Raw genomic sequence first — 21,221 nt, 5'->3', positions numbered from 1 at the left:
GCACGTGTGGGTGAGTTCCATAAATAGTCGACTATATCATGTATTACAGTCAATCTAGAGTTAAAGAAGAGTGTTAATTAATTGTTGCTGACATGCTTGTCTGTGCCTGATCTCTCTGAATTCTGAAAATATGAAGTTTCAACATCATGCATGTCTCCTAAACAAGAGGAGAGAAGAATATGATCTGAAGGAACATTAAAGACGTTGGAGACAAAAGGTATATAGTTGCTTTGATTTAATCCATACGTACCCTTTCTGCAAGCTTTGGTTCTTATTAATGCAAAAGCTGATATCTTTTCAACTAGCGAACGAAAGTCTCATTTGCCGATCAAACAAATTAAAATGAAAATTTCATAATCTCGTTGTAAAGAAAATGTTGTTGTAAGTTTAACTCAAGGATACCATCCATCACTTGTGGTTCTGGACCTTCTGGTAATTAAGAAAATTAGAGCACGTTCACTGTTGGGTAATCGTTAATCATTTTTTTGTTTTGTTGATCAAACTCTTCAATAACGTTTGTTAGCTAGTTAGAGTAGCATACTTTTCAAGAAAGATAGCAAACACATATTGACAGTACTTATTCGCTATTAACAAGTAAATATAGTATTTACCCAAAATAGGCTAACCATTTCGATATTTAAGGCATCTGCGAATGTCACGTTACATACGAGAGCAAGTTGTATCATCTAGCACTAGCAGGCATCCTAACATATTTTTCTATCTTTTGGCGTGTAAAGATGAACATGAGTGTGAGGGGTCAGCCGATTTTCAAGACCTTAATATTCCAATTTTTCACTTATTGTAAACTATATATATTACTCCCTCCATTACCTTTTTAATAGGCCAGTTTTTTTTTTGTTGAGAAAATTAAGGAAATTAAGAGAACTAATTATTGAAAATGGTCCTTTAGACACTTGTCAATAAAAGAAGTGAAGTGAAATGATCTCCATGACACTTGTCAACCAAATAAATAAGTGAAATGGTCCACATAACACTTGTCATCAAAAGAAATTAAAAGAAAAGTGGTCACAGAAAATTAAAGCAACATTTGGCTTTCCCAATTAGGAAACTGACCTAATTTTTTGAAATATTTATTTATAAAAATTGACCTATTAAAAAATAACGGAGGGAGTAGTTTGCAACAAAATTTCAAGGAACTTAAGTTACCAGCAGGCCAACACTATCTCCCCGTAATTTTTTTTCCAGTTTTCTTTTTTTTTTTTGTTCTTTCTATTTCCTGTAATACCATATCTGGATGATGAGATGGCTGTTATTGTTAGCCTCTAAATTACAGAAAAAAAGTGATGGAATTTGGTCTTCCATCAAGGTTACTTGTAAAAGTCGCATCAGAACTTGTCTTTACTCAACTCCAATTCAAATTGTTTTCTTATTACACATTGCAAGACGTAACCATCAAAATAATAAAATATACTACTTAGTTCTCCATCAATCTTTCTCAATATCTATATATGATATATCCAAATCTCTAGTTTGATTTGCTCCTTGCTTATTCGTGCTACCGTACTTGTAGAAGTACGAACTTTTGTTTAACTGTTTGGTAAATGAAAAATACACAAACTTGGCCCTTAAATAGTGAATATAATCGATTTTGTTTTGTTTTGTTTTGTTTTGATGGACTAATGAATATTACAAGTGAACGATTTTATCACCGTAAAGAGAAAAGCTTGCATCTATACAGCCCATTTTGTCACTAGTAAGGCCCATAATGTGATATTTAATATGCAAATGATTATTTGATAACAACTCAGCTTTGTTTTGGATCAGTAGAGATCTTGGATAGAAAGGTTGGATGGAATATTTTTGATCCATCTGATGACCATATTTATAATTTATCCTTGACTATCTCCCACTCTTTAATGCAAGCAGGCTAAATAAAAAATGCTTATCCATTTTTGGTTCACCTAACGGAATTTGGTTCACCAAACGGATTTTGGTTCACCAAACGGAACAGGGACCAAAATGCTTAACGAAATAGGGACCATTTGGTTAACAAATCTCAATATGGACTGAAATGCCTAACAGAATAGGGACTTAAAAATAATAATATGTGAAATCGTTTATTTACAGAAATGCCATTTTTTAAAACTTCATATCTTCCAAATGGTACGTCGGATTTTTGTGAATTTTATATATTTGCAAAGCTCTTTGAATCATCTGCGCGACGAGTATAAACAACTATATCAAATTTTTATTTTTTTAATATATTTGTAGTTCTCCAAAAAAATAGCTATAATTTAAAGGTAAATTGAAAGAGCATATATACTTTTTGCATGTTGCCTATATGATGCTCAAATACTTCATTGATATACAATAAAATTACTTATAAATTTTAGTTTCGGATACGAAAGATTCGAAAGATTGTCTCCGTTTCGCTAAAAGTGATGTTTTCATTTCTTTCATTTTTACCTAATACTAAACCAAATTAAAAAGTAAAATGAAAGTACTACTTTTTCAGAAATGGAAGGAAAAATTAAGAAAAAGTAATGTTGCTGACGTGCATCGCACGTGCTCACTATTTGTGTCTATAAGACCGGTAACATAATATTGTATTCTAACAAAGTGGCATCGACACGAAATCAAAGCTGGTTGGTTGAACGATACAGTTGCAAAAATGAAACTTCAACCAAGACCCGGAAAAGGAAAATTAAAAAAATTATTGGCAGTTTGGTATTTTTCTGATACTAAAACCAATTAAGTGTTAAATTAATGTTATTACTTCAGCAGATGAAAAGGTTGGAGGGAAAAGTCCTAATAAAAGGTCAACGATGGATTTTACTTCATTCTTGGATACTTGTGAACTTATGTAGGCTCCAAAGTCCAAAAACAGGTTTACAACATTCTTGGTCAAATTGTCAACATGCATATTGTGCAATCTGGGCAGAGCAGTTTTTAATCAATTGTGGTTACAAAAATATGAAGATCGGGGATACAAAGTTGGCTTGAGAGTAACTGCTGATCATGCTCCATTACTGGGAGGATGTGCAAATATTCCTAAACCTAAGAATCCTCTGAGGTTTTAAAAAAAATGTGGTTATCACATCCTAACTTTTTGGAAGTGGAAGTGGAGACAGCGAAATTAAGTAACATCAACATACACTAACTAATTAATATTAGATCCGTCGTGCATTGACTTAGTCAAAGGCGATTTTGTGGCGATCTAGGTTAGGTTTTTGATCGTCATCTCTGCATCTCCTCTGGTGAGATGCAGCTTTCTTCTCCGGAAATACTCCCTCTAGCGACTACCCCCATGTCTCTAGAGGTTCCTGTTATGGGGGATGGTGTTATTTCACAAGTTTCTGGTAGTAATTTGATTCTCGATCCAGTTGTTCCTCCGGGTTTTGAAGGTTTCCCTCAGTCTGGCTCTATTGGATCTCCAGCTGCTTGGTCCTCTCTTTTCGATCAGAAGAAGGAATCGGTTATCTCTGCTGATATGGAGTTCTATTCTTACCCAATTCTTGATGTGAAGAAAAATATGGATATACCTTATGAGGTTTTTAATGATGATATTCGTCAATGTGAAGACAAAGTTATTGGAGCTTTTGTGGGTAGACGTTTGCCGTTTAATTGGGTGAGAAATGCTGTAAACCGTGCTTGGAAACCAAAAGGTAATCTTCAAATGACTATTCATGGTGAGAGTATGTTTATTTTTGATTTTCAATCAGCTGAAGATAGAACTCGTGCTCTGGAAATGGGGTCTATGTTTATCTCTAATAGATTGTTCATTATCAAACCATGGTCTAGGAAGGTGGAACAAGAAATTGCTGAATTAAAATCTTTACCTGTATGGATGAATTTCAGGAATGTTCCTCTATTTATGTGGAACAATAAGGGTCTGAGCATGATTGCTAGTTATCTAGGTAAGCCACTTATGATGAATACTCAGACTTTAAATAAAACCAGAATGAGTTATGCTAGGATATGTGTTGAAGTAGATGCTAATTGTGATTTTCCTGATTCCTTTACATTTACTCTTGGGGGAAAGGATAAAGTAGAAATTAAAATGTATTACTCTTGGAAACCTACACTTTGTCTCAATGTCCAAAACAAGTTAAACCAATTCAGAAGATGGTGCACAAATGGGTTCAGAAGAAGAATACTACTTCTACAGATGAGGAGGGTTGGATTTCAAAATCTAAGAATGGTGCAAAGAATATTAATATAAATAGTACTTCTTATAATGTTGAAGGTAGGATTGCAAAGAATGGTAAGAGAGTTAGAGACCCTACAGAAACTGGATCCTATACTTCAGAAGAAAATGTGGCTTTTGAAAATAATGAAAGTGTTCATCCAGTTATGATGGACCTTAGCAGTAATACAGTGCATGTTAATTTAGATAATCCTGTTCTAAATGAAGTCCCCATTATTCAGTTAAGAGAACAAGGAAATCTTCTTATAAATAATAAGTTTATTCTACTTCATAAGATGAATGAAGATAGTTGCTTGAGAGTTCCTGATTCAAATAAGGAGAACATCCAAGGGAATATTTCAGTTGATGCTGAAATTTCAAATGAAGCTTCTAGTTACGGTTATAGATCTCATTTTCAGAAGAAAGGAGCTCTTACACCACCAGCTTTAAACCTTTATCCAAAGATTGCAGACTTGAACAAGTCTGCTAGAGGTACCATCTCTATCCCTAAGTTAAAATGATGTTCACCATTTGAGGGTGTAACATCAGGGGGTTGAATGACCCTTTGAAACAAGTGGAAGTTAAAAATCTTATTAGGAATAATAATCTCTTTCTTATTGGCTTAGTTGAAACTCATGTTCAGACTATCAACAAATCAAGAATTAAAAATAATATAAATCCTTCTTGGTGTTTTCTTGACAATGATACTAATAACTGTTTTGGAAGAATTTGGGTTGGCTGGGACCCAAGTATAATTCAAGTTAATCTGCTTCTGGATTCTTATCAAGCTTTATTTTTAGAAGTTACTTCTGCTAGGCTGAATTTCATTGTTACTGTTGTTTATGGAGATAATTATTATCTTATAAGGAATTATCTATGGGATATGATTGTTTCCTTTGCTGCCTCAAATAGCAAGCCTTGGGTTCTTATTGGCGATTTCAACTCAATTCTTGTTCCTTCTCATAAAATTGGAGGTTCTCCCATTTTACCTTATCATTATGATGGTTTTGCTAATTGTAGCCAGATGTCTCAAATTATGGATCTCTCTTTTACTGGTTGTTTTTATACTTGGACTAATTGTCAGCAAGATGGTGCTATTATCAGATCAAAATTGGATAGAGTAATGGTGAACTTGGAGTGGATTCAACTGTTTCAACTGTCAAAAGCAGAGTTTCTCCTTCCAGGTATCTCTGATCACTCTCCTGCCGTTGTGACAATTTGTGAGAATAGAAAACATGGCCCTCCTCTTTTTAGGTTTTATAACTATCATTCTGAGGAAATGTATTTTCTGGATGTGGTTAGAGTGTCTTGGACCTTATCTGTGAGAGGCAACCCTATGATTAAATTGGTTAATAAGTTGAAGAATGTGAAGGTAGATCTTATTAAATTCAGGAAGTCTAGGTTCAAAACTATATCTGAGGAAGTGAGACTGGCTAAAGATAATATGGATTCTGCTCAATTACTTCTTCAAACTCACCCTCTTGATCATAATTTGGCTAGAAGAGAGAGAGTTTATGTTGCTGAGTATGTAAAATTGGCTAAATATGAGGAATGTGCTCTTAAAAAACAATCTAGAGTTAAATGGTTACATTTGGGAGACTCTAATAATTCTTTCTTTCATAACTCTCTCAAAGAGAGGAGTTCTAGGAATAATATGCTTTTTCTCTATAGTGGTGATAATGTTAAACTTACTGAAGACAAAGATATTGCTAAAGAATGTGTTGATTATTTTTCTAATCTTTTTGGTGGTGATCAAGAGGAAAGTGGGCATGATGATTTTACTAGTTTAAGGTTTGAGGCTTGTATTAAACAAGATGATTTGATGATTTCATTAAACCTGTTACTAGAGAGGAAGTAGTTATTGCTTTGAATTCTATTGGGTCTAGCAAAGCCCCAAGTCCAGATGGGTTTTCTAGCCATTTTTTAAGACTACTTGGTCCATAGTTGGTGATGATTTGGTCGCAGTAGTTCAGAATTTTTCACTAAATCTAAACTTCTAAAGGAAGTTAATAGTACTTTCATCACCTTAATTGCTAAGACAAAGAATCCTTCAATTGTCTGTGACTTCAGGCCTATTTCTTGCTGCAATGTAATCTACAAGTGCATTACTAAAATCATTTCTCTTAGGATGAGGAGGATCTTAGGGGGTCTTATCAGTCAGAACCAATCAGCTTTTATTTCTGGGAGAAGTATTCAAGACAACATTATGCTGGCACATGAATTGGTCAGGAACTACCACAGATCAAATGGGTCTCCAATTGAGAAAAGCTTATGACACAGTTAAATGGAGTGCTATTTTTTATGTCTTAAAGCAATTGGGATTCCCAAATATTTTTATTAATTGGATTTCTCTGTGCATAACCTCAGCCAAATTCTCTGTGCTTGTGAATGGCTCTCCTTATGGATTTTTTGGAGCAAGAAGAGGCCTTAGACAAGGGTATCCAATTTCCCCATATTTATTTGTTCTTGCTATGGAGATGCTAAATGTTACTCTTCTCAGACAAGTGCAGTTACAGAACTTTGGTTTCCATCCAAGGTGCAAGCTTACTAGACTTACTCATCTATGTTTTGCTGATGATATTATGCTCTTCTTCAAAGGTACTAGTTCAGCTGCTTCTAGTGTTAAAGATGCTTTGAATGAGTTTAGTCAAAAAACTTCTTTGTTCTATTCTGCCATTGATGATGATACTTTACACCACATTATAAATATTCTAGATTGTTCTGTGGGGGATTTACCTGTTAGATATTTAGGTATTCCTCTCTTATCAACTAGATTATCCTATAGAGATTTCCTTCCTTTGTTGGAAAGAGTAGATGATAGATTACATTCTTGGAAGCCTAAATTTCTAGCTTACCCTGGAAGGGATTTACTTATTAAATTTGTTCTGAGTGGCATGCTATTCTTCTAGTTCTCTTGCATCATACTTCCTAAAAGGGTTATAAAAGAGCTTAATTCTAAATTCAAGAGATTCTTATGGTCTGGAGATGACATGAAAAAGACCTATAATCCCATCAGTTGGACTTTCTTATGTCATTCTTATGAGGAAGGAGGTCTTAGTGTTAAAAATTTGAAATACACTAATATTGCTGCTAATCTTGGGCACATTTGGGACCTCATTTCTGGAAAACAAACCATCTGGATAACTTGGGTTAAAAACAATCTGATTAGAAACCATGATTTTTGGAGTATGCCTATTCCCCAAGATTGCTCTTGGTGCTGGAGAAGAATTTTAGAGCACAGAGATTTAGCAAAGCAGCATATTGACATTCTTTTAGGTGATGGAACTTCTACTAATTTCTTATATGATAATTGGCATTCCAAGGGCAGATTAGTGGATTGGGTTGATTCAAACACTTTAGATACTATTGGAGCTTCTGATGATACTAAGGTTGCAGAGTTTATTTCTAATGAGAGCTGGAACTTTCCTTCTTACATGGAAGACTTTGTCCAAGAAGTGGTGAAGCAAATTTCTACTGCAGATTTTAATATTCAAGAAAGGGATCAATTTTTTTGGAAATCTAGCATTACTGGTCAGTTCTCAATGAAACATACTTACCTTGCTATTTCTGATCACCTTCCTTCACCTTTATGGCATTCTCTTGTTTGGTTTAAAAAGCATATTCCAAAGCATTCTTTTATTTCTTGGCTTGCTCTTCATAGAAGGTTAAAAACTAGAAGTAAATTGTTAAGATGGGGAATAATATCAAATGCTTCTTGTATCTTCTGCGGTGCTGCAAGTGAAACTGAAGACCATTTGTTTCATGATTGTATGTTCTCTTCTGGTATTTGGATTGGTCTTCTTTTAAAACTAGGTTTCATTAGAGAGCTTGCTAACTCTTGGGAGGAGGAAATATGCTGGTGTGCTCAAACTTTACAAGTCATGATTGTGTTGCTGCTATCAAAAGACTGGTGCTGAATGCTTTTATTTACCACATTTGGATAGAAAGGAACAATAGGGTGTTTAGATCTTCTTCTAACTCACAAGACCAAGTTAGTTTACTCATTGTTCAAGATGTGAGATACAAATTATCTGCTCTCAATTTCAAGGAAGAGGATAATCCTAATGTGAGATGGTTTATGAGCAGATGGAGTTTTGATTGCATTTTTGTGCAACCAAAAATTATAAATTGTACCTGGCTTGCTCCTGCTCCTGATGAAACTATGATAAACACTGATGGATCAAAATCTGATGATGCTGGTAGCTTTGGTGCCATTCTTAGAGATCATAATGTTGAGGTTGTGAGTGGTGGAAGTGCCCCTATTACAGTTTTGGCTCATGAATTACAGGGTGTTGAGTTGGGGTTAAAAATGGCTCTGAAGTTTGATAAACTTAAAGTGCATATTGCTTCAGATTCCATGGTTGTGTATAATTTGTTCACCAATCCTAAGCCTGAACCACCTTGGAATGTTTTACAAATATGGAGAAGAATAAAGTCTCTAAGAAGAAGATTTGTCTCTTGGAAAGTAACTTATTGTTACAGAGAAAAAAATAAAGCAGCTGATCATCTTGCAGGGTTGTATCCTATTGATACTTGGGTGGATCTTCGACATGATAATTTCTCTCCTGACTTTAGAGAAATCCTAGCTGCTGACAAGGCTCAACAGATTTACCATAGGCGCAACAGAAGATAGTTTGTTTATTTTCTGCTTGTTTTCTGTTTTTGTTTTTATGTTTCTTTTTCTATTTTTCTTTGGTTTGGGTGTCCTTAACCCAGCGGGCCTTGTCAAAATAAAAAATAAAAAACTTTTTGGAAGTGATTCATGAATGTTGGTCTGAAATTATAGAAGGTGATCCTACTTTTGTATTTCAAAATAAATTGAAGAAGTTGAATATGATGCTTAAGGAATAGAACTGGAAGGTATTTGGCAATATAAATGTTCAAATTAAAGAAGCTGAAGTTAAATTTCAAGAAGCCATGAAAAATTCTGATAATAATCCATTTGATGAAGCTGCTCTTAATAATTTAGTTGATGCTCAAAATGATTTTAATTCCAAGGAAGTACAACTCAATACATTAAGAGTCAAATGGATTAAAGAAGGTGTTGTTAATAGGGATTCCTTCATGCAAATCTTAAAATTAGACAAGCAAGAAACATTATAGTGAATTGGAAGACAGAAATAGGGATATTATCTCAGACCAAGGAAGGATAGCTGATGAGTTGTGAAAAAGAGGGGGTCTAACAACCACACCCAATATTTCGCTTAGCAATATGTATGGACAAATATACTTTCGAGAGAATCAACTAGACAGTCTCAATCTCAAGAAAAGTATATCTAAGAGTTCGTATCTCTGTTTCACAATGTAATCAACAAATCAAACAGATAGAAATCCGTGAGCCTGATTATTATGTGAAACAACTTGAATGGTACCACATACCAATGTTCAAGGATCAATCATTTTCAATCAACAACCAAAGGTTGGATTTACCAATTTATCGATTCAACGCACAACCTGTGATATTTCAATTATATAACAAAATATAATATGGAAAAGAAATAACACAAACACCAAAAATTTTGTTAACGAGGAAACCGCAAATGCAGAAAAACCCCGGAACCTAGTCCATATTTGAACAACACACTGTATTAAGCCGCTACAGAAACTAGCCTACTACCAAGCTAACTTCGGACTGGAATGTAGTTGAGCCCTAATCAATCTCACACTGATCAAGGTACAGTTGCGTTCCTTACTGATGGCTGTCGTAAGTGCAATCAAATTAATAATATTTTTTCCACACAATTAACTGGAAATATAATGGAAGTAAGGATTGTTCCCACGAAAAGCAGTGATTTTTAGTTGTCAAAGTGTCACAAAGGGGGGTTTTGTTTTAGATTTTAAACAAAATAAATAATCAAAGCAAATAAAGTTGAATTGTAAACAATAGAGAGAGATATGATCGAGGAATCCTTCTTCGTTAATAAACCGTCAATGAGTTATTATAATTACCTACTCGTCGTTAATCATAGATTATCACCAACCGTGGAATAACAGCTAGCTCAGTGTTATTCCCTAAATTCCTTTTATCACTGAGTACGAAAGCTCTCCAATACCAGATTCTATTCGTCCAAACCACCTAGTAGTAGCTCACTCAAGTTGTAATTTGGTAGAATGCTTTATCTTAGCTCAAGGTCCACTTTCTAGTGTTGTTTATACACACAATCGCTCCACATAATCCCTCTGTAAGGTCTCAGGTTCTCTACTTGTGTAAAGGTTATTCAACGATTACTTATCTCTTAACTCAATACTAGCAATAGATTACATCAACAAATCAATTTAGTTGGCTACCTAAACAATCTATCAATCAATCATAAATATTCATTATAGTATAAACAAACGATAATCATATGAAGAACTTCAAAGTAGATTAATATAATAACTCAAATCTTGTTTACAACTTAGAATTCATCCTCAATCAATAGGTGTTTATCTACTCATGGATGTAGAAGCATCCATGGTATACATATGATAAAAGTAAAGATATAACGTTACGAAAGAGGAATCGATCGCTCCGAAACCCTAGCTTTCGCTCCGTGTGATGTTTCTTCTCTCCAAACCTTACAATTTCGTGACCTATTGATTATTTTTCATTCATGACCTAATACCTCCTTTTATAGGTTTACATTGCTTGGCCTTCAAGTATTTAGTTCGGTTCAAGAACCCGACCTGAAAATACGAAATAACGACCCCAAACGTGACCTTAGACCTTCACAAGTATGCATACCCGTTTGCATACTTGCTAAGTATGTGTACCGGTATGCGTACCTAAAATTCCAGCAGAAATTTTCGGAACTAAGTATGCGTACTCGTTTGCATACTTGCTTGTCTTCGGTATTGGATAAAAAGCTTGTTTTGGCCACAACGCCTTCGTCCGAACTCGGAATGACCTCATTCTTTTTGCATTATTTTCCTCTTTAAATTCTCTTCAAGATGGTGATAGGAAATCTTTAATTTGAATGAGTTAATCTCGACCTTTGACCCATCTCTTGATTTTGAGCGTTTTGCTCCTTTCCGTCGCACTTCTTCCACTTCTCTTGGACTTAGGCACTTGGATACTTGGAATACTTCTCTTATTAGCTCTTTTAAGAACTTTGTAGATTCTTTTTGGATGATTCACCTAATAGAGGCAAATAAGATAAAATAAGATTAATAATACGAAAATATGCAAGAATAATAGCTAAAACAAGTATGGAATGGACACTAAATCATATGAATTATGCACTTATCACTTACGCCTCTTGAACCGCGCCGCGCACTTGATTCCCTTAGAAGATATCACCCACAACTAAGAGTTTCTACGACCCAAAGTCGAAGACTTGATAAAAAAAAATTGTATCACACAGAAAAGACTATTGAATAGATAAATTTGTCTCCCAAATATATACCTATGAGTTTTGTTCCGTCTTTTGACAAATCAAGGTGAACATGAACCAATTGATATACCAGACATATATTCCCGAAGAACAACCTAGAAATATCAATCACCTCATAGTAATCTTAATCGATTAACGAAACAAGATATTGTGGAATCACAAACGATGAGACGAATATATTTGTGACTACTTTTCAATCTTACCTATCGGAGAATAAATCTCGAGCAAATCTTAAAAAAGATAGTACTCAATCACAATAGAAAAAAGCAAGATCAGAACACGCAACTACAGAGAAAATAGTTGGGTCTGGCTTCACAATCTCAATGAAGTTTTCAAGTCGTTAACCTACAGGGTTTTGGAAAAAATCTAAGGTTAAAGGAGAATCGACTCTAGTCGCAACTAGTATCACATATGAGGTGTGGGGATTATGTTTCCAAGTTGCTAGAGTTCTCCTTTATATAGTCTTCAAATCAGGTTTTGCAATCAATATTACCTTGGTATCAAAACGTTCAATATTCACCGTTAGATGAAAACCTGATTAGATGAAAACGTAATATCTTTCAACCGTTAGATCGAACTTAGATTGTTATACAAAAATGAAATGTACGTCATTTAGATAAAGGTAACCGTACCTAAACGTGTACACTTAGTTGGTTCAACAATAGTTAACCAATGGTTAGCTATATGAGCACTTTCATATCAACCTTATTCATCTTTATCATAACTAGTTCAAATGACTCAAATGAAACTAGTTAGAGAGTTGTTCAATTGTTTATATTCTCATAGAAGTATATAAGACACAATTGAAGCAAAATCGATTTTGATTCACTCGAATAATTTCATGAACATTATAGACACGGTTTGCAAAAGATTGAATTCCTTATTATATAAATGTATTAGTTCATGAATAAACCGATTTTAGAACATAATCCACTTAAGTATGCAAACGGGTACGCATACCTAAGTAGCCGGACCAAGTTTGGTTACGCCAGTACGCGTACGGGTACGCATACCACTTCACACTTCCAAACTCCAGCAGATTTTCACGGGACTTGAACTTCCGCCAGTATGCGTACGGGTATGCATACTTAGTTCCCGGGCATCCAACAACCAAACAGTACGCGTACGGGTACGCATACCATGGTTCCCGGTTTTGGACTTTACACAAATGTGAATACACACTATGTTTATATCCAAACATGGTTACATGTTCTAAACCCTCATTTCAACCATTGAAACATTCTTGGAAGACGACAATAGTTGTCTCACACAAACTATTAGCTTCAAAGCAATTTTCAAGTGATCAATAAGAAACATTCCGAGTCTACATCGAATGACTGTCTCACACAAATCATGTAAGATGTTACAAGGCGATTTTCACATAATCATCTTTTGACTTTCGTCAATATTAAAAGATGGACTTGGTTAAAGCGAAAGCTTAGCAACACACATTTCGAGAAATAGATAAGCGAGATAAACTCAACTCGAAATACCAAATGTGTATATTTGAAGTCTATATAGCAATACGACTTTTTGTCTCAAATAGGAGATAAAGTAGATAGAATTTTGAGTGATAGGTGAGTTCAAGTCTCCACATACCTTTTGTTGGTGAAGTTCCACAAGTTCCCTTGAGTAGTTCTTCGTCTTCATTCGATGAACGTCGTGGAGTCTAAAGCTCAACTACACTTACTATCCTAATCCGAGACTTAGCTATAAGTAGACTAGAAATCAAGACTTATAGTTTTGGCAACTAAACTTGACAAACAATCTTGAGATAACAACGCTTGCGAGTTCGACCGAGCAGTGCTCTAACAAGTTGGTAAACCATTTTGAAAGAAAATCAAGTTTCAAGAAGTTGAAGTAGTTGAGTCTATTTTGAAAGTCATTCCTGAAGTTATTACAAGAGAGGATCAAGGAATGTTAGAGGTGATTCCAGATGAAGATGAAATTAAAACAACAATATTTTGTACGGATCCAGACAGTGCTCCTGGTCCAGATGGATTTTCAGGTTATTTTTACAGAGCTTGTTGGCATATTATTCATAAAGAAGTAGTGCAAGCCATTCAACTTTCCTAGAGAAAAAAATTCATTCCTAAAGGTTTGAACTCTAGTTTTTTGGTTCTACATCCAAAAGTTGAAGGTGCAAAAAATCTAAATCAATTCAGACCAATTGATCTCAGTAATGTCAGCTTTAAGATATTCACCAAAATTATTTCCACCAGAATGAGTAGACTGATGCACAAGTTAATTACACCTCAACAAGTGGCTTATGTCAAAGGAAGATGCATTCATGAATAAATACTTCTGTCTTCTGAAAGGGTTAATTAAATGAAGAAGAAAATGAGATGTGGAAATGTGGGTCTTAAGCTTGATATCTCTCAAGCTTATGATTCAGTAAGTTAGAAGTTCATGTTTCAGGTTTTAAAAACAATTGATTTTTCAGATAATTGGTGTGAGTGGCTACATATTTTATTTCAATCAGCCAAAATATCAGTCACGGTGAATGGAGCTCCTTGTGGTTTCTTTTCTGTTGGGAGGGGTTTAAGGAAAGAAGACCCCCTTTCTCTAATTTTATTTGTGTTAATGGAAGAATCTTTAAGCAGAAGGATTACTGAATCAGTTAATAAAGGACAAATCAAACCAATGGTAGAAAGTAAAGGTATACATCCTACACACTTATTCTTTGCAGATGATGTTTTCATTTTTTCTAATGGAGGAAAAAAGAGCATTGAGAACCTTCTGAAGTTGTTAGAAGATTATCAAAGAAGTTTAGGTCAGATTATCAACAAATGTAAAAGCAAATTATTCATAGATGGTACTTCTTATTTGAGGAAAGTTCTGATTAAAAATATAATGCAAATGGAGATACGTGAGTTCCCTGAAAAATATCTTGGAATGATTCTTACAACTGGTAGAGTGAAAATTACTACTGTATGGCCAATGGTAGAGATGATGCAGAAGAAGTTAGCTACATGGAAAGGTAAATTGTTGTCTTTTCAAGAAAGACTAGTTTTGGTTAAATCTGTTCTATGCAACATTCCAATGTATTCCATGTCAAAAAAAAAGATTCCAATGTATAATATGGCAGTGTATAAATGTCCCGTTCCAGTAATCAAAATTTGTGAAAGGATTATAAGGAACTTTATTCGGTCAAGAGATAGTGAAACAAGAAAGTACACTACTTTTTTTTTTTGGAGAAAAGTTTGTACTCCTTACAGTGAAGGAGGCTTGGGCATTCAAAGATTAGAAATTATAAATAGAGGTTTTCTCAGAAAATGATGTGGAAGATCAATAACTCAGAAAAATATTGGGAAAAATATTTCAAAGCAAAATATCAAAACAAAAATGGGCAGTGGAGTACAAATTGGCAGTTGTCTTCTGTGTGTCCAAGTTTGAAATGGGCTTGGGAACCACTTAAAGAAGATATAAGTTGGTGTATAGGTGATGGACAAAAGGATTTCTTTGTGCTTTAATACTTGGGTTAGAGATGGTCATTTGATTGAAAAAGTTGGATTTACTCCTTATGTAAATGACAATATTCATTTAAAAGTGTCAGATATTTTGATCGATGGTTTGTGGTCCTTATTTGCAGAGCTTCAAAAAATTCTTCAGTCTTCCATTGTGCCAGTAACTACTGGAGGAAGAGATCAATTAATATGGAGTGGTGATTTACATGGTTCATTTTCAGTTCCTGCAGCTATTAATAATCTCAGATTGAGAGAGAATAATCTGCACTAGCCAAGGTACACCTGGAATTATTTTATTCATCCAAGTGTAGCTAGTAATTATCAAAACTTATTTAGGGTGTCTATCTGGATGATCCAATTATGGTTAGTAAAGGATATGGAATTGCTTCTAGGTGTTGCATTTGTGAGGAATACCAGGATAGTATTCATCATTTGTTATGGGAATTCAGTTTGGAGATGGATTTGCTCATTCTTTAATTTTACTCAGCCTAGACCGTTTGATGATGTATGAAAGTGTGCTAAAAATAAGAGTTCTCTGGTTAAACAAGTTTGGCTTATTGCAGCTTGTATCATCCTAAAAGTGTTGTGGTTCCAGAAGAATAAAAGGTTTTCTGAAGAAATCAAACCAAATTTACAATGTTTTAAGAGTAGAATAATTAAATTAGTACATCAATGAGGTTTGAAGATGACAGGAAATAAATGGAATCAAAACTACGATTAGAAGATCGTTGCATTATTTAACTTGGGTTCCATAAATTCCGGATTTCAATGCATCAAAAAGTGTCAATGGTTTCCTCAAGATCTAGGATTCACAATGTTTTTCCGTGATGATTCTTCTTTGGGGAATCCTGCAGTTGCAGGATTTGGAGTTGTTGTCAGAGATCACAATTGTCAGGTGCTTGGTACCCTCACTGAAGGTATTGGTATCACTTAAAATTATATGGTTGAGATATATGCAGTTGTGTGTGCTATAGAGCTGGAATCTGAGTGGGAAAAACAGAACATTATAATAATCTCTAACTCAAAAAAAAAAAAAATAGTTACTGAATTTTCTCAAGGACCTTCATCAGAGGAAGGTGGAAGATGCAGTAAGTAAACCCACACAAGTCAAATATTGTCATTGTTACGGAGAAGTAAATTTTCAGCTGACAGTATAACAAAAAAAGGAGCTTTCTTAGTACCAGGAGAAAGACAAATTCATACTGGGAGACCTCAATCCTTAGTCAGAATTGAATTGCCAAATGTGGACTATTATAGGTTTTGTTAAAGAAATTGGGAATGAGCCTTAATTAGTGGGCTTATTTGATTTTGATGTATATTAGTTAAAACTTTATGTTTCCCAAAGATGATGTAATCTTTTTCTCAATTTAAAAAAATTCATGTGATTTAGCAAAAAAAAAAAAAAGTGGTAAATTAAGAATTATAACAAGCAATATTTTATTTCAAACCAAAATGGTATTATGTGAATGCTTACAATATAATTAAGAACATCATCACCGAACAAGAAAATTAAGAATAAAATATAAATAAAGGTTAAATACACCACGAAATAAAAAATAATGAATTATGATAAAATCCAATATTTGTCGATAGAATCGAATCTGGCTACTAAAGATAAGATAATTGCTATTTTCAATAAGAGATGATTCTAAGAAAAGAAGCAGTTTATCCAAAACCTTATTTCAAATGAACCTGAATACCCTAATTCCATTTTGTTGAACCCAAATACCCTCATTCCCTTTAGTTGAAAAAGAAATAAAGTGGCCCCGACTAAATCATTGATTTTCTTGAATAATCCAAAATAACAAACCATAAACCCATTGAAGAAGTTAGAAATAATCACTGTAGAAGCAAAAAAATCACCAAAAAAAAGAAAGCAAAATCGCACAAAAGCGAAGATATAGTTTCCCCAAAAGCGAAGAAAAATGTCAAAAAAAAACAAAAAAACACTAAATTACAACAAAATTAAAATCCTTCAATATATAAAACCTTGTAGCACTAGATATAAAGTAAAATCCATGCTTAGGTCTAGCTCGTTTTGGACTTGATCTGAACAAGGTGATGAGGGCTAGTCGAAAAGTATTTAGGGTTTTTGTTTCTTCTTTTCTTTTGGGAGAGAGAAAATGATGGTCTTCCATATTATTAATTGCTAATGTTAGAGCGAATACTCGGTTAAACCCATAAACATTAGTATGTCAAGTCTATTGTCATATTTAGATGCCAGAATATTTTTAGATTTATAACTTACTAAAATATGCTTCGGTCTATATTAGATTAGGTAAGTCTTGAGATCATCTAAGATACTCTTAGCAATCAAATATTTGAGATCACACGAAGACATCATTTTGAGGAACTTCATCAAAGGACAGTAACAAAGGCTGATTCTCCTTGTAGTCCCTTTTTTTTATTTTTTTATTTTTTTATAACTTTTATCTATTTATCTACCGTAACAAAGTCAAGGGCTTTTGGTAGAGCACTGCTCGGCCGAACTCGTAAGTGTTGCTATCTCAATCTTGTTTGTCAATTTTTGTTGCCAAAACTATAAGTCTTGATTTCTAGTCTACTTATAGATAAGTATCGGATTAGGATAGAAAGTGTAGTTGAGCTTTAGACTTCACGACATTCATCGATTGAAGATGAAGAACTACTAAGGGGAGCTTATAGAACTTCATCAACAAAAGGTATGTGGAGACTTGAACTCATCTATCACTCAAAAGTATATCTACTCTATCTCCTATTTGAGACAGACGTCGTATAGCTATATAGACTTCGATTATACAAATTTGATATTTTGAGCCGAGTTTAACTCGCTTACATATTGCTCGAAATATGTATTGGTAAGCTTTCGCTTTAACCAAGTTCATCTTATATTCTTGAAGAAGGTCAAAAGATGATCATGTGAAAATCTCCTTGTAATATCTTACATGATTTGTGTGAGACAGTCATTTGATGTAGACTCGAAATGTTTCGTATTGATCGTTCGATCACTTGAAAATTTCTTCGAAGCTAATAGTTTGTGTGAGACAGCTATTGTCGTCTTCTAAGAATATTTCAATGATTCAGATAGGAGTTTAGAACACTTAACCATAATTGGATTATGAGCACAGTATGCGTACTTGCTTATGCGTTGATCCAAGACCAGAATGTAGTATGCATACCCGTATGCGTACTGGCGAGGTCAGGTAAAGTCCGGGAGCTAGAGTATGCGTACATGTACGCGTACTCGCGAAGTTAGTTAAAGTACGGGTATTATAGTATGCGTACCTATACGCGTACTAGATTCAACTGAAACTTGGAAGTGTACGACAGTATGCGTACCCGTTTCCATACTGGCAAACACAGTCCAAGTCCAGCTACTTAGGTATGCGTACCCGTTTGCATACTTGAGTAGGTTATGTTCTAAAATCGATTTGTTCATGAACTAATACATTTATAAAATAATGAATGCAATCTTTTGCAAACCGTGGATATGATGTTCATGAATTGATTCGAGTGAATCAAAATCGATTTTGCTTCAATTGTGTCTTGTATACTCCTATGAGAATATAAAGAATTGAAAAACTCTAGAACTAGTTTCGTTTGAGTCATTTGAACTAGTTATGGTTAAGATGAATATGGTTGATATGAAAGTTTTCATATGGCTAACTTCGGTTAACTATTGTTGAGCCAACAAAGGTGTACACGTTTAGGTACGGTTACTCATATCTAAATGAAGTCACTTTTTCATTTGTGTGTAACAAGCTAAATTCGATCTAACGATTGAAAGATATTAGCTTGAGTCTAATCAGGTTTTCATCTAACGGTGAATATTGGATGCTTTGATACCAAGGTAACATTGATTGCAAACCCTGATTTGAAGACTATATAAAGGGAGAACTCTAGCAACTGGGAAACCTAATTCCCACATCTCCTGTGTGATACTAGTTGCGATTAGAGTCGATTATCCTTTTTAACCTTGTGTTTTTCTAAAACCAGTAGGTTAACGACTTGAATACTTCATTAGGATGTGAAGCCACCCAATTATTTCTCTGTAGTTGCTTGTTCTGATCTTGTTGTTTTATATCGTATTGAGTACTGTCTTCTCTAAGATTTACTCGAGATTTAATCTCCGATAGGCAAGATAAAAATTATCACAAACATCTTCGTCTCATCCTTTGTGATTCCACAATATCTTGTTTCGTTAACATACGATTAAGATTATTGTGAGGTGATTGATATTTCTAGGATGTTCTTCGTCAATATAAGTCCGATATATCAATTGGTTCATGTTCACCTTGATTTATCAAAAGACGGAACAAAACTCATAGCTATATCCGTGGGATACAAATTTATCTATTCAATAGTCTTTTTTGTGAGAGACAGGTTGGTTTATCAAATCTTCGACTTTGGGTCGTAGCAACTCTTATTTTTGGGTGAGATCATCTAAGGGAATCAAGTGTGCCAAATACGGCGTGGTTCTAGAGGCGTAAGGAACGCGACTGTACCTTGATCAGTGTGAGATTGGTTAGGGATCAACTACATTCCAGTCCGAAGTTAACTTGGAGTAGGCTAGTGTCTGTAGCGGCTTAATACAGTGTGGTGTTCAATCTGGACTAGGTCCCGGGGGTTTTCTGTATTTGCGGCTTCCTCGTTAACAAAACTTCTGGTGTCTGTGTTTTTTGTTTTCCGCATTATATTTTCTATATAATTGAAATATCACAGGTTGTGCGTAAGTTCAATCAATTGTGAATCCAACCTTTGGTTGTTGATTAAATTGATTGACACTTAAATATTGGTTTTTGATACCGTCCAAGTTGTTTCTTATAATAATCAGACTTTCGGATTTCTATCTGTTTGATTTGCTGATTACATTACGAAACAGATATATAACTCTTTGATATGCTTTTCTTAAGATTGAGTCTGACTGTCTAGTTTATTCTCTTGAAAGTATATTGGAGTCAGTCTATACAGATTAGTAAGCGAAATATTGGGTGTGGTTGTTAGACCCCCGCTTTTTCAATTGGCATCAGAGCGGGAAAACACGTTTAAGACCTCATAAGTCTGTGTTTGTAGCGATCTGGCTCTGTGGACGATAGTGTTATCTATGAAAACGCAACACCAGTTCAGAAACACTCTGATTTGGTTCAAGGCCTTGAATCTCCTGAGAAATCTCTCACATCTTCTCCATGGACTGAAACTGTGTTCAACTGGGAAAAACGCCTAGATGAACAGTTGGATGAACTTTCAGATGAAAGTGATTCAGAAGAAGGACAAGATGTTGATGAGGAAGTCTCACAATATATCTATCTTTTCGACCATCTCATAAAGAAAAAGAAGTCAACAGCTTGTTTGGCTGAATATCTGAAACCTCTCTGTCTAGAAAACAGGAAATTGAGAACACTCTTTAAGGGATATTATTGTGGTTACAAACTCTTACAATCTCTTCTTAAAGATCGTGAAGAAGATGTGCGTTCAAAAAATTCTGAATGTGATAATCTTCGTCGAAATCTTTTTGTATTGAAAGAAAGACTTGCAGAAACTGAAGCAAGATATGACTCTCAACAAAAAAAATTAACGACAGAGAAATCAGCTTTCTCACCAGAGAAAAACAATTGGAGGCTGAACTAGCTTCTGCTCTTGATAAGGTCAAATCACTGGAAGAGAATCTGAAAATATTCAATGCTAGCTCTACAAATTATCCACTATGCTGGGAGCATGTAAAGAACATCGTGATACACGTGGTCTGGGCTATAAAGGAATAAACGCTCCAAATACTAGTAATATCAATTTTGTCTGTACTAATGGCAAACTCCCATGTGAAAATTTCACTGATATGAAAAGTGAAAGACTACCTTCAACAATTGATGTTCTTTAGGACAAAGATTGTCAACCTTCAAAAACAACTCATATGAGAACAGTCAAAAACATTCCTTTTAACTGTTATTATTGCGGCAAAAAGGGTCATCTTGAAAGGAGATGTCGTTTTCGACTGCGGAATGAAAAACTTCATAACATTCTTGTATGGATGTCTAAAGAAGTAATCAAACCTGCTTCTCATTATGCTGGTTTTAAAGGTCTAGTCTGCAATCAAGAAAAGTGCTGTGATGGGACAATTCTTGGTTGTAAATATGACACAAAATATATTTACAATTGTAAAAGAAAGAATGTTATATGGACGGCTGACTCTTTAAATTGCTATGTGAAGAGAAAAAGTCATAGAAGGAAGAAGAAAATTTCAAACTCCTTGCCTCTCGC

General features: G+C 34.5%; 1 protein-coding gene across 1 annotated transcript; it reads left to right on the top strand.

Annotated features, from left to right (window-relative positions):
* Nucleotides 1-3,223: 3,223 nt before the first annotated feature.
* LOC113312490 lies at nucleotides 3,224-6,005 on the top strand. Its single transcript, XM_026561240.1, has 3 exons — nucleotides 3,224-3,878; nucleotides 4,070-4,639; nucleotides 4,774-6,005. The coding sequence occupies exons 1-3, from the start codon at nucleotides 3,224-3,226 to the stop codon at nucleotides 6,003-6,005; spliced, it is 2,457 nt and encodes an 818-aa protein (XP_026417025.1).
* The last annotated feature ends 15,216 nt before the right edge of the window (nucleotides 6,006-21,221 follow it).

This window comes from Papaver somniferum, chromosome 9, assembly GCF_003573695.1.
Source record: "Papaver somniferum cultivar HN1 chromosome 9, ASM357369v1, whole genome shotgun sequence".
In the NCBI taxonomy this organism is placed as follows: Eukaryota; Viridiplantae; Streptophyta; class Magnoliopsida; order Ranunculales; family Papaveraceae; genus Papaver; species Papaver somniferum.
The sequence above is the reverse complement of the archived record's forward strand: the minus strand, read 5'-3'. Positions and strand labels throughout refer to the sequence as shown.